This window comes from Odontesthes bonariensis, chromosome 12, assembly GCF_027942865.1.
Source record: "Odontesthes bonariensis isolate fOdoBon6 chromosome 12, fOdoBon6.hap1, whole genome shotgun sequence".
In the NCBI taxonomy this organism is placed as follows: Eukaryota; Metazoa; Chordata; class Actinopteri; order Atheriniformes; family Atherinopsidae; genus Odontesthes; species Odontesthes bonariensis.
The window spans coordinates 18455878-18473268 of record NC_134517.1 but is presented as its reverse complement, the minus strand read 5'-3'; the positions used below and the strand labels follow the sequence as shown (position 1 = coordinate 18473268).

Below are 17391 nucleotides of genomic sequence, written 5' to 3'. Positions count from 1 at the left end.
CATGTCATTTACAAAAGTTTTATTCAAGTTATATTTAGTACTTATATCATGTTTCTTTTATTCTATTAAATGAGATGCAAGTAAGTGAAGGTAATACAATTTTAAATGACATAAAAACAGCCACCAGAGCCCCCCATATAGGTACTGTGGTTAGCATTAAATGGTAAATTCAGTTGTTGGGTAGCACAGAGTTATCATCTATGGTCAAAGTAATGACACAAAATATTTTTATTGCACATTAAATTTTGTAACCCTATTGTACACATTAATCCTAAGAAGTAAGAACAACTATTAAATGTGAAGGGAATTGGATGCCATTAAGAGGCCATTGGTTGAAAAACATCATTGTAATGAATAAAATAATTATTTTATCATTTTGACAAACTTGACAAAATTAAATTATTTGTTCATGTTTTTTACAGGAAAGTTATTCAAAGCAGTTTTGATGTCTTTATACCCTGAGTGTTATTATGTTAACCACTCGTGCACTTACAGGCTCTCCTTTCAGGCCAGGTTGACCCGGGATGCCATCTTTCCCTGGCAGTCCATCCTGCCCACGCTGCCCTGTTAAACCAGGACGACCAGAAATACCTTTGTCCCCTTTGTAACCAGGTGCTACGAAAATATCTCCTGGCTCACCGACAGCACCGGGGGCCCCCATCAGTCCAGGATTTCCTTCAGAACCCTACACCCAGTCAGCACAAAAAGGTTTGGTCAAATCCAAAATATCAATGTATTCTTAAAATGTCCTGCCTATTCTATATTCTCTTAATGCAGCTGTCAATCAATTGAAATCATGCTGATAGTGTATCAGATACTATCATACTCACAGATCGACCAGGTTGTCCAGGATTGCCAGAATTACCCTTTTCTCCTTTGTTGCCAGCTGGACCAGGAGGTCCTGTCCAATGAAAATGAGCATTGCATATCGTAAGATCAATCTATCAATGCACATTTAAGCGTTTACCGAAACACTTGGGTTGCATAATAATGAGAATTTTCAAAGTTGGGAACTTTCCATGGAAATTGATGGTAATCTAAACTGAAAATGTTCAAAACTGGGTTGGGAACTTAAATACATTTAGTACAAAAAATATATTCAGATATGATGCAAATCCATTGAGTATCAATGCTATTCCTCAGTCACAGGCACATAGCATGCTACATACTGCAGTGCAATTGAGGCCACATTCCTTACAAGCATAGTGCATTCCTCTCCATCACATGCACAGATGATTTCTGGAAAGCCATTTTTTTACGTGTAAATGATTCAATTGAGACTATCTCCAAAATTCCTGAAATTAAGATTTTAATTCGTTTGAAAAATTCAGTTTAAGAATTTTCCGCCCCTTTGCAACCCTAATCCCACGCAAAGCGATACAATGAAACCCATTTAAACAACAGAAAAGTATTACACGTGTTCATACTAATTTAGGGGAAAAAGAAAATCCATGACATGACTGTGACTTGACTGCACGTGAACCTCCAGGAATAGCCTGTAATTGGAAGTTGAAATTAGAGCCAGATGTTTTTCATCAATGGGATGCTAATCAGGTGAGAGCGGGCGTCTTATTTTATTCCAGTAACAGGGATCTATCTATGTCTGATCCTATCGTGTCTGTGAGAGTTGGTCATTGCTAAACTGATGCACGATGGTTTGTTCCATAGACGTCCTCAGTAATAACTTGAAAGGGCAGGCACTTGAATGAATAAACAGGTGATTGAACAGCACATTGGTCTATCGAACTCTATCTCAAGTGGACTTAAGCCCACCAGTCCACCCGTAGCAGCCAGATAAAGACACTGATTGGCCATAACTTTTATGTTATGCCAGAAACAAATTGTTTTTCGCAAAAGTTGAAAGCAAAACATTTGCTGAGGTAAAGGCCTGGCCTTTATCCAACAAAAGTGTTGTGGAAAGATTTTCAGTGATCAGCTCATGTGAAGAAACCCAACAACATTATTGTTGTAAAAAGTTCCTCTAAGTTAACGTGCAGCACCTATCAATAGTTAATGGAACAGCTCAGCCATCGTGATTTCAGGGCAAGAAAATGGTGTAAATTAGATAGCTGTGCAATTCCTTTTTATTTGTGCGTGACCATTATTCACTTACCTCGATCTCCCTTAGGGCCCAGGGGGCCCGGTAATCCATGAGTACCATCTACTTCACAACGAACACAGGTATCTCCTTTGTCACCTAAAATTATTTTACACATGGATGTATTTAAGGTTAAGTACTGCAACATTAAGTATGCATCTTAGAGATAGATGCATTTTTTTTATTTAACTTTATTAGATCATCAGTAATGGCAGTCATTCAGACCTTTTTGTCCCTCTTCCCCCTGTAACCCTGAAGGTCCAGGTGGGCCAGGAGCTCCCCTCTGAATCCTACACTCATCAAGGTCAACTGGGTGAGCAACAAACAGAAACAAGTTTGATTATTAAAACCTTACACACTGTGTACATAAGTGCTGCCTGTTGTAATCTTTTTTAAGGCATACTCGGTGGTCCGGGTGGTCCAGGTTGCCCAGTGGGTCCAGGTTGTCCTGGAGGTCCTGGAAGAGACTCTCCGTCTATGCCCCTGTAGCCCTTTTCTCCCACATCTCCCTTCAGACCCTTCTCTCCACGAGGCCCTTCCACGTGGCGACCTGAAGTATGGAAAGGTGCGTTATTTTACTGTGCTAGTGCACAAGCAAGACACACTCTTCAATTTTAAATATCCTTCTTATTTCACTGTGGAATTTTGGGGAAAAACCCAAGAAAAAGATACACCAACACATGCGACTCAAACATGAATTTGGTTCTATGACTTTTATAGCAATGAGTGAGAATCCACCCATGCATGCAAACTCCACACAGAAAGGTGATGCATGATTTTCATAAAAAAAATTTAAAAGTCATCATGCCATGTTCACAATTTTTTTCTAAATTGACATTAAGTTACGCATGCTTAATAATTGAGAATTGGAGTAACAGGGAGGGAGAAATCACAGTAAATGTTTTGCCTTGTTACTCTGACCTTCTCAACAGTAGAAACCACATTCAGATTGTAAACTGGCTTTAACCTGTTTGCATGACCAATGCAACTGTTTATGACTTTTTATCATGCAAATTATACGGGTGAATCAAACTTTTCTCTTTGAGAGTTGGAAATCACAATAACAACCTGCGGGTGGTTGGTTTATTTGCACAGCTCCTTTCTCAGCCCAATATCCACCTTGGCTGTCCCCATGTGGCTAAGACATATCATTTTGACTTCATTACACAACTGCAGTAGCAAAATTGGCATAATATTTCCTTTTTTCTTAATTTTTTCGGGTAGAAAACCATCTGACTGGCTGCGAGCTCATGTAGTGTTCCTATAAGCCAAAAAAAATAGATTTTTACCTGGTGGGCCAGCTTCTCCTTGAGGTCCAGTAAAACCTGCAAATTGAGATGAATGCATTAAAAAAAACATTAAAAACATAAATATTATAGGAACTGATCAGTGGTAAGTTTTTATATGACTGAGCAAGCATTTGTCAGCACATCATAGCATCCTTTACCTTTTTCTCCTTCTAACCCTGGGAGACCACGAGGGCCAGGGGGGCCAGGGGCACCAGTACCCTAAAACCACATAATTTCAAATACGAAATTAACAATTCTGATGTACTACACTAAACCAGGATCATCTGACATCTTTCATTTCATGCCGATTATTGCCGAATATCACAGCAGTAAAGCTTCTTATTATTTGTATTGTATTGAAATAACTGAAGGAAACAAAAAGTGCCATAATCAATATCCGTATTGTTTCTAAAGGGTCATTTTTAATCTAAAAAGCCAGATGATTTGCTTCAAATAATCTCCTTAAAAAAAGAAAAAAAACTTGAATTGTGAGTTACACTGAATGAACAATTTGTCTATCGTGGACTTGCTGTAGAGGTCTATATGGAGAAGAGCAAAACATAATTTCCATAAACAGGAGTCCTCTTATTTATTTTCATTTTATTTAATTTTATTTCAATTCATTTTCTCTTTTTTGCTGCTAATTCAGTGAAGAAATGCTCTAAAGTTTTATATAGCAGGTAATAGCTTTCGTAATACTAAGGACCTTCCTTAATCATGGTCTAAATATCAAACCTTATACTAATATGAATACTAAAGCAATGTCTTCACAGCTAGGATAATAAAATATGGAGGAATACGCCAAAGGCTCCAAAGGCTCACTGTGGCAACCTGGGTTCAATTCCAATGCAAACCCTTTGACTTTTCTCACTCCCTCTTCCTTTCATTCATTAAAGTTACTAAAGACTTAAAATGCCCAAAATATCTCTTCAGTTCTACAGTGAGGAACCTTGGAGCTATTTTTTTACCAGAATTTATCATTTGATTCGCATATAAAACAGGTTTCTCGGACTGCCTTCTTTCATCTTCGTAATATTATTAAAATCAGTAACATCTTGTCTCAGAGTGATGCAGGAAAACTAGTCCATGCATTCGTTACTTCAAGATTGGACAACTGTAATTCTGTCAGAACCACTCTCGTCAAAACGAGACGAGAACAGAGATGAATTTCAGAAGCTTATTCTGAATGCATACAATTATGTTTGGCGGTATGGCTCTGTTCGGAGGAAGTTCCCGACTTTTCCATGAGCTCCATGGAAGCCAAGACAGGGAACAGCAGCATCCTCAGGTGGAGTGCCTTCCATTTGCTGTAAAGGCAACAAACCCCCTAGAACAGAGCAAGCAACAATGAACAACAGTATGACATTGTTTGGCAATGAGAAGTCGGTGGAGCAGGGGAGGTGGTGGGTGCAAGCAGAGAGCAAAAAAAAGCAGTGACAGCAAACCAAGTTTAAATGATGTGCCCCAAATGCCAGCATCCAATTGCGAGCAGCAGCTGATTACCCATTGAGCGCAGCTGGCCATAAGGGTTGGGTCGGCGTCAGCCAATAGGCAAAGGGCGCGTTGACTACGTGGTCTGCCAGAACTAACGCGATGCTCCATTTCTTTATTATTGGGCTGTCCCACATATTCTCTGAAAATCCTCCAGCTGAGCCAAAATGCTGCAGCCAGAGTTCTGATGAGAACTAACAGGAGAGATCATATTTCTCCAGTTTTAGCTTCTCTTCATTGGCTCCCTGTTAAATTCAGAATAGAATTTCAGATTCTTCTCCTCACATATAAAGCTCTTAATGACCGAGCTCCATCATATCTTAAAGATCTCATTATAAGATATTTTCCAAACAGAGCACTTCGCTCGCAAACTGCAGGTTTACTTGAGGTTCCCAGAGTTTCTAAAAGTAGAATGGGAGGCAGAGCCTTCAGTTATCAGGCCCCTCTCTTGTGGAATAAGCTGCCAGTAAATGTCCGGGAAGCAGACACCCTTTCCACTTTTAAGACCAGGCTTAAAACTTTCCTTTTTGATAGAGCTTATAGTTAGGGATGGCTCAGGTGATCCTGAAACATCCCATAGTTAAGCTGCTATAGGCCTAGACTGCTGGGGGGCCTCATCTGTCACACCTTTCCTCACTTTACTCTCTTTTTCCCCCGTTTAATTTCTCAAATGATATTATGTACATGTGACATTATTGTGGTCATTAACTCGAGTTTCCCTGTTCCAACAGATATCCTTTGAATGGTGTTACAGTGTTTTTTTCCCTCTCTTTTCTGTCTTCTCAAACCCCAGCTGGTGGAGGTGGATGGCCACCCTTCCTGAGTCTGGTTCTGCCAGAGGTTTTTTCCTATTAAAAGGGAGTCGTTTCTTTCCACAGTCGCCTCAGGCATGCTCAAGACGGGAGGTTGGACTGAAGACAAGTTTCGGTGCAGTCTGTTGGTTTCCTTAGCTGGGAAATAGTTTTTGAATTGGCTCTACATGAATGAATTGGATTATTTTGTAAATAATTATTATTACAACAATTATTATAATTATTATTACAACGAATTGAATTCCAATTAGACTTTATTATCTAAGTGTCTTTAGATGACATTTGTTGTATTTGGCGCTATATAAATAAAAATGAATTGAATTGAATTGAATCTCTGAACAAAAATACAGCAGGCCTGACTCCTGACTCAATTGTTTGTCCATTTTAGGACAAGTTTTTTTTATGACATGTGAAGGTAAATATGAGGTGTCGCATTGTTTGACTGAAGAGTCAATGGAGGAAACAGACGACGAAAAAGTAAAGAAATTGAAAAAGACCAAGGCTCGAGATCACTTACATAACCAGGTGGTCCTCTTTCTCCACTTTCACCCTAAAAAAAAGAAGAAACATTCAGTCTGTCTGACCGTATATGCCTTTAACATACATGAAGTATCTTTCCCGAGCCCACAATAGGATAGCCCATTAGTTTGTGCATTGTTTACCTGCAAGCCAACCAATCCAGGAGCTCCAGCATAGCCTTTCTCTCCCTAAAGGATAACAAATTGCACAATACTTTCAGATATTCTATATAATAAAAAAAAAAACAGTTGATTTCTTTCATTATGTAGCTGGATTGTAGAGTAGATGGATAGAGTGGAAGTGGATATTGTTACCTTTGCCCCATCCCCTCCATCTTTTCCGGGTTTACCCTAAATTACAGGCACAATTTACAATTAAATACATAATATGAATGAAGAGTAAGTAACAGTGCAGCCAAACTATGCATTATCATTAATATACAGTCCCAAGGACACTTTTTTTTTTCTTTTCTTGGCTACTTACTCTTGGTCCAGAAGGACCAGGATCACCTTTGACTCCATCCAGGTAAGGAATGCAAACGCCCTGCAAAATAAAATAAAAAACATATTTCTCAAAACTAAGTCAGTGATAGCAATTTGCCTGAGTCCACAGCAAGTTTCACACCACAACATCTGGAGGAAAAAAACACCAACTTTGTCTCCTTTGTCGCCTTTAGTTCCATCGGCTCCCTTCAGGAATTAAAAACAAAAGCATATTCAGAAAAACAGCACAGAATCCAGATCATCCTTTTCACATGGGCAGACATTTAGCAAGATTTATTAAAAGAAAAGAAAAAAGTAGTAATATCTGTTGAGTGATGGTGTGAGTACCGGTGGTCCTTGCAGGACCACTGTGGTCTCTCCTCCTCCCGCTTCTTCAGAAGGTCCAGGGGGACCCGGCGGACCTCTGAGACCTTGGTCGCCCTGCAGGGAGACCATATCAATCACAGCAGCCACAAATACATACGTACCAATATAAACTTTGTTTAAAGACAACTTAAATGCAGCGCTTTGGTAAATAAGATTAGTCTGAAACTAGATTAGATTTAGAATTTTAAAAAGCTGAAAACAAAATCTCAATCTAAAATACAAAGTGGCTAAAAGGAAAAAAAAAGTGGTAAAAGTGGCTATTCTCTCTGTTCTCTTTTTTTTCTCCATGTACATATGACATGTTGTCATTAACTGGTTCTCAGCAGATATCACTGGTCTGGTGTTATGGTGTTTGTTATCCCCTATTTCCTATTTCCACCTATTTCCTGAGTTTGGTTCTGCCAGAGGTTTCTTCCTGTTAAAAGCGAGTTTTTTCTTTCCACAGTCGCCTCGTGCACGCTCAGGACGAGGGATTGGTTCGAAGATCGGTGCAATCTGCTGGTTTCCTTAGCTAGGCTATTTTTGGAATTGGCTTTTTATGTATGAATTGAACTCATTTGGAATTTATCACTGGATTCTAATGACTTGGATTCTAATTGGCCTGAATTGGAAATCACCTCTAAAGTGCCTTCAGATGACATATTTTATAATTTGGCGCTTTAAAAATGAAACTGAATTGAACTTGAACTGTCTCACTTCACTCTGTGCTTTTTCACTACACTTGCGAATGATGTTATGCTGCGACATGAAGTGACACCGAACAACCTTCCAAAGATTGCAAATCTTCTGCAGTTTTGAAATTTCCCTGCTTAATAAGAGAGATACTGAACAATGCAACGTCTGGAGAAATTGCAGGGGCATTGCTGGACTTACCCCTGCCTCAGCTTTTGCTAATTTACAATAAGTGTAAGCTGAATCGATCAAATTCTTTCAATAGAACAGAGACGAGAGAAGCTGCTGATGATCAAACGTCTATCAGCTCTGGCTTTAAAGGGGCAGTTGATGTTGCCATGGTGACATAACATGCAACATTCCACCTGACAAAGATGGAAAAATCCACTCAGACTTTGCCTTGAACTTCTGCTATATGAAAAAACCCAAACTCCTACTGACACAGTTGTGCCACTGTAGGCACCGCAAGGCTATTCCGCACACATCGGTGTGAGATTTGTGTTCCTCGCGTACAACAGAAACACAGGACTTTAACATACGGAGTTAAAAGCAGTCACTTCGGGGTTTCACTAAGCATCCTGCTCATATTTTGTATTAAAGTCAATATTCGGTGGTATTCCAGTCATTCATAGGAGCGTGGCTTAAAAATTGCAAGTCTTCTTGACCTGGAGAGTTAAAATTTGGAAGAGATGGCAAAGTTTTCATTCATGTCGGTGGGGTTAATGGGGTCAGCACGATATTACATTGCAACAAAACTGTAGGAGAAACCCTGACGGAAAAAAATGCTAACTAATGCTGAAATCCCTCTGTGTACATTATTTAAATGTTAAAATATAAATAGATACATGTATACATACATACAAAAAAACTCAAAGCTCACCTTATCTCCTTTCTCACTCACAAAGGCCAACTTGTCACCCTGCAAAGAGAATAAAATAGAGTAATGTAATCAAACCAAAGAAAGACAATGTGTTGTAAAAGTGAAATCTTTAAATCTTTAAATACATGTTGCTTCTTCTTACTTTTTCTCCAGGGGGGCCGGGGAGGCCGGGATCACCCTGTCAAATCAGTCATTCAGTTAGTTAAACAAAGCAATAATAACAGTGTTGTGGGCATCTAAAGTTCTCATTTGAAAGTTTGCAGAGAATTCATTCACTTGTTTTGAGCTTTTGAATTGTTGGTATATATCAGAACACTAATGTGCCTCTAATATTCCTTGGCGGCGCTTTTCAACTTGGCAGAGTTTTTTTCCCCCCACAAAGATCATTAGATGCAGGACCGCTCATCACCGGGAGAGTAACTCACTTTGGGTCCTTGATATCCTCGGAGTCCCGGAGGTCCGGCAGGGCCACGAAAGCCAGGCACTCCCTGGGGGGGAGAGAGACAAGTATGAGAGGAACATAAATCACATTGCCTCAGGTTGTTTTTTTTTTTTTTTTTGTCTTCCAACACAGAGACAAATGAACACAAACACACACTACGTACAGGTAGTCCAGTCACGCCAGGGAACCCTCTCTCTCCTTTCAAGGGAACAATCCCAATCAGACCGCCAGGGTCGCCCTGTGAGAGACAGAACAAAAGTAAATGTGACATCATCGTGGAAGATTGGGTAGCACTGTTTTACAAAGTCGAATACAGTAAGATGTCAAAGCTTTTGAGCATACCTTCATTCCAGGTGTTCCTGGGAAGCCCTGTAAAAAAAAAAAAAAAAAAAAAAAAAAAAGTGAAAAATATAAATAAATCTCTACAAGAGCTCTTCATGGACAAACCCAACACATTTTTAATGTTTGAATCATTTTGTTCCACAGGTCACTGAACTACGTGCTGGTCAGTGGAGTGGTTTGCTGATTGTGATGCAAGCTGGGGTTCCTTACGGGAGGCCCTTGAAGACCAGGAAAACCAGAAGAGCCATCCCTTCCTCTTTCTCCCTAAAACACACACACAACGCAGCCGGAAAGCACAACACAGTGTTTATCTTGTACCACAAAAAAAAAAAAAATGCGCTTCAGATTGCAAGAGAACTAAAAGCGTCTCACTTTAGTCCCATTGCATCCCGGAATACCAGGTGAACCTGGCGGACCATCGATTCCATTGATGCCCTGTGAGTGGGGGCGTGAGAGCAGACCGTTTTTGACAGTGATAAATTACAGAGGCAGTAAAATTACCGAGACATCATCCACATTACTATATGGACAAAGAAAATCGTTTCATTTAGACATTTAGACATCAACTTATCATTGCAGTGAATTCAGTGAACTGTTGCAGGATGTGAGAGATGACGGCAGATCAAAGGAACTTACCGGGAGTCCTGGGTTTCCTGGCATACCTGGCAGACCAGGAGGACCCTGGGAAATCACAGACATGTAATGTTTACTGTGAACACAGCAACGAGTTCTGGGGCACTCGTTTGAGGACTACAAGTCCTTGTCATTGTACAGCTTTGACAGCTGCTTTTTTTTTTTTAATGTTGGTGTTTAGTTACTTACCCGCACTCCTTTCAGTCCCGGAGCTCCAGACTCGCCGAAATCTCCCTATCAGACAAACGACATCATGACTGATATAATACTGAAAAAGCTTAAATTTGACTAAATTATGTTGTTTTATGGAAAATGCTGTTAAATTATTTTATTTATTCATTTATTTTGGCCGTATCCAGCTGTTAGACTGCAGAGGTATTTGACAGTTTTAATGTAGGCTGTGGAAAATGACATTTTCACTGATTGGATTGTTATTGATCAGTCAGTTTGATCCTAAAGCCCCTGACTGATGATGTGCACTAACCTTGGGACCCATTGGCCCATGAGGCCCCTCAGGTCCCTGCATCCCTGGGAATCCAACATAACCTTGAAGACCAGGAAGTCCTCGTTCCCCCTGTGATGGACAGATAGTCGTCGTGGTGACAGGTGGACAGGAAAAAGATTAGAAAAAAAAAAGACAACAATAACTTTGACTGAGATTAAATGATTTTAGCCACAGACTGAAAGATATTGGATAAGATTTTAACATTGAAGCACATCACGATAATTCCAGTATTCTCACAAGAAAAAAAAAATGTGCTTAAAGCACATTTAAGCACTTCAGAAAGTCACTTGATGCATTCAAGTTGGTGCATTTCACACAGTTAGCTCAAATATTGTGTGGTCAATTTGCCAATTTTTCAACTTGGTTTATTACATGTGTCACGTGATATGATTCATTGCTGTTATTACACTACATTATAACAATTATCAGATTATATGCTCATTTAGTTAGACTGTATAAATATTCTTGAATGTAACTGTATGTCAAAGGTTTATTTCAATCATCTTCTTCTTAATCATATTTATGTGAAAACCAACCCAATATCAAAACAACTAATCATGAACACATACGTTTTTGTGTAATGAATTTTGAACTTCCTATGAAGGTTCATATAACCTTTTTTTAACCCAAAAAAAAGCAGATATATGTCACAGCACTTTTTTTTTTTTTTTTGCTGTATCCTAAAACTAACCCAGAGACATTCTACCATCTGCCACTAGATGGCAGCATTTTACCATGAGAGAGATTCATTTTACAGAACGGGAGGTAACATGTAAAACTTGGAAACTTCCATATTGAAACTATTACTTTAGAATTGATTTCCATAACACCTGGCTCACATCAATCAGGAGCAACATTGCTTGTCGAACCAAGGAGCTGTCCGCTGGGTTACCATGGCAACTCCGGTTGTGCAACATGAGAAAGTGATGATTTCATTGGGAAAAAGGCTCACATGAGACCTTTTAAGGCAGTTTGAGGCCTTTCAGCAACTTTCAAAACACACAGGAGCTTTGAATGAAGCGATTGGCCAGACTCCACTGAATACAAGTTAGTACAACTGTTGAACTGTCAAGTGAGCTAAATGTTTGACTACTGTTGCTGTTATGAGTGAGCCTTAAAAGGCCAGACTGTTGCGCTCAATAGACTGATAGCATCGCGGTTGCCTGATAGAACTGAGGCAATAGTGTGCATGATCCTCAGGTTGTCTTGTTTGACCGGAGTTAAGAAATATGAAATAAGATAGATAATCATAATTAAATGGAATTATACAGGGAAAATAAATATTATGAAAGCAGTGTCTGTGAGTAGAAAGATGTCATTTTAAACAACCTCTTTCCAACTAAGCAAATGTTGATTTTTTATTCTTCTGCCCGGTGATCCAGTCTAACACCAACTGTACTACTGACAGCTCAGAAGTTCACAGCCAGTTTATGGCCCCTTGTACATCTGTAACTCACAGCTTCCCTCCATCTGATGGGAATAAGGCCTTCTGCCCAGCTGTGAGTGCCGACATGCTCTAATTCAAACTGATCTTTGTTCGGGTCCTGGTCTCTGCTCCGTGACCGAGGCCCATGCATTTTCTATGCCACTCGGGCCTTGTTTGTCCCACTGCGCTGAACCCATTTGTCAGAACATTGGAAGCACTGTTTCTTGTCTCTGCTTGCTGCTAAATCACAAAGTCTGAATTACTTAAATAAAATAGGTGAAAGACTATTCCAGGCCTGACTGAGAGAAAAATGGAACAAGTATAAACAAAAATCTCACCTTTGCTCCTTTCACACCACTGCAGTCACATTTTCCACATGATGCTCCACAACCCTGAAGATGAAGAGAGACATAAAAATTAATGGTCCGTTGCTAGGAAGAAAAAGCACACGCCTATATGTTAAATCTGTTTTGGCCACTAGGAGGCAGTAGAAACAATCTGAAAACACTTGCATTTTGCTACTTTTTATAACTAGAATTGGAATTAGTCACCATAAAACATTCAGTAAAATTGCAGTAGTAGCTGCACCATTAAACACAATAAAAAATTAATATCAAGAACAATAACTGAAACCTTTACACAGTAATTATATAAAGTACGTTTTTAAAAAGCTACCAGACATAATAGAAACTAGTATAAAAGTATATGAGAATATATAACTAAGTACATGAGAAGAACTAATGTAATGACAAATGCAGTGTCAGAAGGGTAACAAACAATGAGCAATTGTACTCGGTATGATTCATCTTTATATATAAAAATTGTTTATCGCCATCGCAGCAATATTATCATTGTTTTGAGTTGTTTTTGACCAGCTACCAGTTGCAAGTCCAAAACTGAGCCTTCTTTAACAGAAAAAAACAAAACAAAAAAAAGCCAGCTAGGTCAAAAAGAGATCCAACAACAATGAATCAACAGTGAATTGAAGCAATAAAGTTAAGTTTAAAATTAGTTGAAAGACATCAAATAGCCTTCCAGATAGAAACAACAGCAGATTTGCTTGATGATTGTGTGTGCTTTATCATAACTAGCTCCATTCATTTACACTTCAGTCTTTTAATCCACTGCAACTCAAACAGTTACTCAAGATATTGTTAACAATGAGGAGCAGTAAATCAGGTTTCTTTAAGGCCACATGAAGGGATCACCTATTTGCAGAACTGCTTGCAGGGAGCAAGACATCAGCGCAGCTGCCCTGGGTCCACCCATTCCCGACCCCCACCCTACTTCCTTTCCTCTTAAGGGCTCCAGAGGCCAGAGCCTGGGAACTGGTCTCCACTGTCTTGGCTCTGCCTTCCATTGCTCCTCTCTTCCTTTTCTCTCCCTCTTCCAGCTGTTACTGGACTCACGTGTAAGGTTTTCAGCCAAAGTCCCGTCACAGCTTTGGACTGGCTCTCTGGGCTTGGGAAGAAAGTACACAGCTCCGCTAACCACACATATTTTTGTTCGCCTCTTATTCTCACAGGCACACAAAACAAATAAGTAGGTTCTTTACCAATCGTCATGATCCCCTTCTAACTCTCTAAACCCGACTTTTTTGATTTTACATTTTAGTATACTTTAAATTCGTACTCAACCACTTATTTGCCTTTTTACATTCCAACATACCTGTTAACTGGATCAACATGTGGCCTTATAAATCATGGGCAACCACAGTAACCACAGCATTCCCAGAACTCCAAGCAGCCAGTCCCAATGCACTTGTTCTACTTATTTAACATTTTATCGCATATGTGTGGCTCGCTACACTATGCCTTTTCCTGTTCCAGCTCTCAACAACACCTCTTACTCGGTCCATGCCAGTTTGCTGCTTCCGGTTGCCTAAATCTCTTTTTAATTTTCAGTCATGCTACAGGAAAACTAAAGGAACACCTGCTTCAGATCTGATTTGTGTCATGAGACAAACAGAGGAAACGAATATTGACTCTGGGAAAGGAGCACATATGTGTTTTATTATGGCAAACCCATTTGCCCCCAGCAATAAGGGCTCCTGGTGCTGTAATACCATGATTTTTATTGGCATTTCACCAAGAGAGTTAAGGGTAGCTAATGCAATGGTGGAACAAGCTTGCATATGGTGGAGGTAAATCACAGCTGTTCCAGTGTGGGTATTCCCTCATCCGCCTGTTTCTCTCTGTCTGTCTCAGAATTGCTCTTTGTGCGCAGTCTTTTGTCGCCCTCTTTCAGACACAACTCAACTCAGCAGACATTCCAGCATGCTGGAGGGCGTGACCAGGGGACCAGAAGCCTCACGCCAACACGTACAATGAGGATGCGATGAAAAGCCCCGCCCTGGGAAGTCTCATGCTAAGTAATCTGCAGGTAGATCAACCTGGTTCCTCTTTGATTCTCCATTTGTTTTGCCTCTATATCCGTTATGCATCATCATAAACCCAAACACCAGATGGGAGCGACGGCACACATGACATCTGCACAAAAAGTGTGTTTTGTTAACGAGTCCTGCAACCACAGATTAGATCTGTCTGATTTGGTATCTGGGCCTTGTACTTAAAGAGGATCTTAAGAGGGGCCTTATCGTGTAAATCCTCAGGTACATGGGATAATAAGGGCTCTGATATTTAGCTATACAACAAGGCAGGACCCTTTTCTACATACATATCATTTCTACGCATCATACAAATAAAAGTCGTACTAGGACAGACTCAAAGCCGAGGACAAACAAAGATAGTGTGCTCTAGATTTACCCCTGCATGCTACACTTTTAATGTAGTTTCTATTCACTTCAGTCTAATTTTTGGTGCAACTTCAGCTTCCATATCACCATATATCTCAGGTTATTTATCAGATTTTGTTCAGGATTACATTTGATTAAAAGGAGGGCTTCACTGGTCCAATTTCCTGATAAGTACCTGGTTAAATCCATTCTGTACGTATGGTATAAAACACTCACAAACATCTCTACAATGTTCTTTTTTTCTACTTTCTTAATTAATCTCATAGACTGTCTGAATACCTATTCATGCAGGTGTGTACAAAAGTCTTGACCCAACCTTCTTTTCTTTATATTTAGCTTCAAAGAAGCCAGATTTTCTTGTATTCTTTTGTGGTATTCTTGAGCAATAGTTCTCAAGTGGACTTTCTCAAGGTCTTTTGAAGTGTTTCTCTGGACATTGGCTGTTTTTTCACTCATTTTTAGTGCAGTCCTTTTTTTAAAAGGACTTTAAACCATTTTAAAGGAATGTCAACCCACTTACAACTGATCTATGAATCATTCAAGCATAAAAAAGACACCAAACTCAAGGGATGAGCTAGTGTTGTGTCTCCACATGACAAATTAGATTTAAAAAAAACAATTATAGACTGTATCTTTAGGCACTTTGTTTCTGTCACCCTGTTGCAAAGGCATATAATTTGTTTCTTTAGTTGAATCTATGAAAAATGCCAAAAATGATGCTCACGGTATTCTGTATGATCAAAATTTCTACTTGAAGTACATTTATTTAAAAAGGCCTGCAGACTTTAACTCAAGGAACATTTGAAATGCTGCATCTTGGGTGTGTATGTGCGATGCAACTGGAACTAGAGGCCGTGAGAAAATAAAGGGATGAAGATGACGTTGCTCTGCCCAAACAGTGTGATCTTTCACAGACCAAACAGACTACCTGAGGCCCTATAGTGATGAGTGTTAGTATCCAGTGGCTGGTGAGTCACCGAGCTCGGGAATAACTGTATCAGATACAGTACGCTTCTACAGCAGACAGCCTCACGTGTCCCAGGACAAGTGGTTTATATAATTCTCGAGTCTTGATGGCAGGCTTCGATGTCTCCAAACTGTGAAAATCACCATGACGTGGGCTGGCAGATTGCTTACTTTTACTGGGCACTGCAAGAAACAGCATCTTATCATAATTGTTTGTACCAGGACAGAGTGTTTGTGATTGTTTACTGTGGCTGGAGCTGGCAGGGATACATGTGCCTGAAAGTGAGCTTTAAAAGAACATGAGCAGAGAGCAGAGGAGGATGGAGGTGGTCTTGCTGCTAAGATATGTGGCACTGATATGGATTGATCTTTCTTGGTGCTTGATGTTGTGGGTCAGAGGTGTTGCGGTGACATCAGACGAGGCCTTTTCCCCAAAAGACCTGATGTTTCAACAACACTTTCTCAATACCTCTGACATCATTAGATGTGAAAGTCCAGTTCTGGGATGGGCCTCGGAGAGAGGAAGTGATGAATAACATTTTCTCTTGAGATAAGCTGTCTCAGCCAGCAGGAGATGCTGGTAAAGCAATCCTGACCTTAACACAAACACTCTTAATGTAAAATGGATGAGTGCATAGAGTTGTTACACAACTGGTTGCGAATAAAATGTCTATAACAATAAAATCAGAACCACTGAACTGGGAGCCTTATAAAGTAGCTCCCAGCAACAAAAGATCCATTTACTGTCCAGAGCTTTATGTATGTTACCCTGCCTTTCTTAACAGATGGAGTTCCCCAAGCCATCATGAACGTGTGTAAAAGTTCAAATTCTCAACTGTTCCCAACAGTTTAAGAACTCCTCGTTCAAAAGTTTTGAAGGCCTGACACTGGAAACAGCAGCTGAAATGGTGAGTTTTTGAAGCTCATCAAACAATCTTCTATAGCAGTTGGGCTAACAGATATTCACAGGTGCTGAAGAGGATTGTGTGATATGATCTGAAGCGTCATTAAAAACATTTTAGCTTACTATCTGATTAGCTTATTGTGTCAGAGCCAGATAATGTTAAATTACAGGTTCATCCTTTTATTTATTTATTTATTTTTTTGTGGGGGGGGGTCTACTTGAATTGGCTCATAGCCTTCAATGTTCAAATAACAACATATTTAAAAAAATAAAACCCATTTCCGCAGCACTTCTTCTTGTCACCATCTGTCTGAGTCCAGTCCCTTTAAGAGGTCTGCTGTGATTTGTCAGGTGGTTTGTCAAAAATATGCGTGCAATATTTGTGTACATATCAGATACAAAGTATTCAATGCAAATCCACATTTGAAAAAATTGGTCTCTGGTAATGACAGAACCCCGTTTGGCTCTCTTGGTTTTAGTTTTTAGAAGTTAGTAAAAAAGAATCCCCTCATTTCTTTTTTATTTGCTGGTACAGTTGAATATATACCAGGCTTTTGACATTTTAGACATCATTTTGGCGTTTTCCAGCTGCTCACACAGTGGCTATTTACCCCCCCCCCCCCCCCCCCCCCCCCCCACACACACACACACACACAGAGTTTTTTTTGCCACTCAGGAGCTAAAAGTGGGCGTAACCCAAGTACAGTCACATGTCTGATGACATATGTATTTCATAGACACAATACAAGAGTATTTCATAGTCGCTTCTTTATGCACTGTAAACCATT

The 17391-nt window shown here is 39.8% G+C and overlaps 1 protein-coding gene across 1 annotated transcript in view; it reads right to left on the bottom strand.

Moving 5' to 3' along the window:
- Nucleotides 1-17391, bottom strand: part of col4a1 (collagen, type IV, alpha 1) — a 51828-nt gene that overhangs the window by 15386 nt on the left and 19051 nt on the right. Inside the window, exons 2-25 of the mRNA XM_075479457.1 lie at nucleotides 12317-12370; nucleotides 10532-10621; nucleotides 10237-10281; nucleotides 10051-10095; nucleotides 9787-9849; nucleotides 9625-9678; nucleotides 9415-9441; nucleotides 9236-9310; nucleotides 9056-9118; nucleotides 8773-8808; nucleotides 8631-8669; nucleotides 7040-7132; nucleotides 6863-6898; nucleotides 6693-6752; nucleotides 6524-6559; nucleotides 6353-6397; nucleotides 6208-6240; nucleotides 3546-3606; nucleotides 3388-3423; nucleotides 2502-2648; nucleotides 2324-2407; nucleotides 2114-2197; nucleotides 831-901; nucleotides 494-685 (exon numbers count right to left, since the gene is read on the bottom strand). Of these exons, the coding sequence (XP_075335572.1) occupies nucleotides 494-685; nucleotides 831-901; nucleotides 2114-2197; nucleotides 2324-2407; nucleotides 2502-2648; nucleotides 3388-3423; nucleotides 3546-3606; nucleotides 6208-6240; nucleotides 6353-6397; nucleotides 6524-6559; nucleotides 6693-6752; nucleotides 6863-6898; nucleotides 7040-7132; nucleotides 8631-8669; nucleotides 8773-8808; nucleotides 9056-9118; nucleotides 9236-9310; nucleotides 9415-9441; nucleotides 9625-9678; nucleotides 9787-9849; nucleotides 10051-10095; nucleotides 10237-10281; nucleotides 10532-10621; nucleotides 12317-12370 (1569 nt within the window). The remainder of the gene's footprint in view (nucleotides 1-493; nucleotides 686-830; nucleotides 902-2113; nucleotides 2198-2323; nucleotides 2408-2501; nucleotides 2649-3387; nucleotides 3424-3545; nucleotides 3607-6207; nucleotides 6241-6352; nucleotides 6398-6523; nucleotides 6560-6692; nucleotides 6753-6862; nucleotides 6899-7039; nucleotides 7133-8630; nucleotides 8670-8772; nucleotides 8809-9055; nucleotides 9119-9235; nucleotides 9311-9414; nucleotides 9442-9624; nucleotides 9679-9786; nucleotides 9850-10050; nucleotides 10096-10236; nucleotides 10282-10531; nucleotides 10622-12316; nucleotides 12371-17391) is intronic.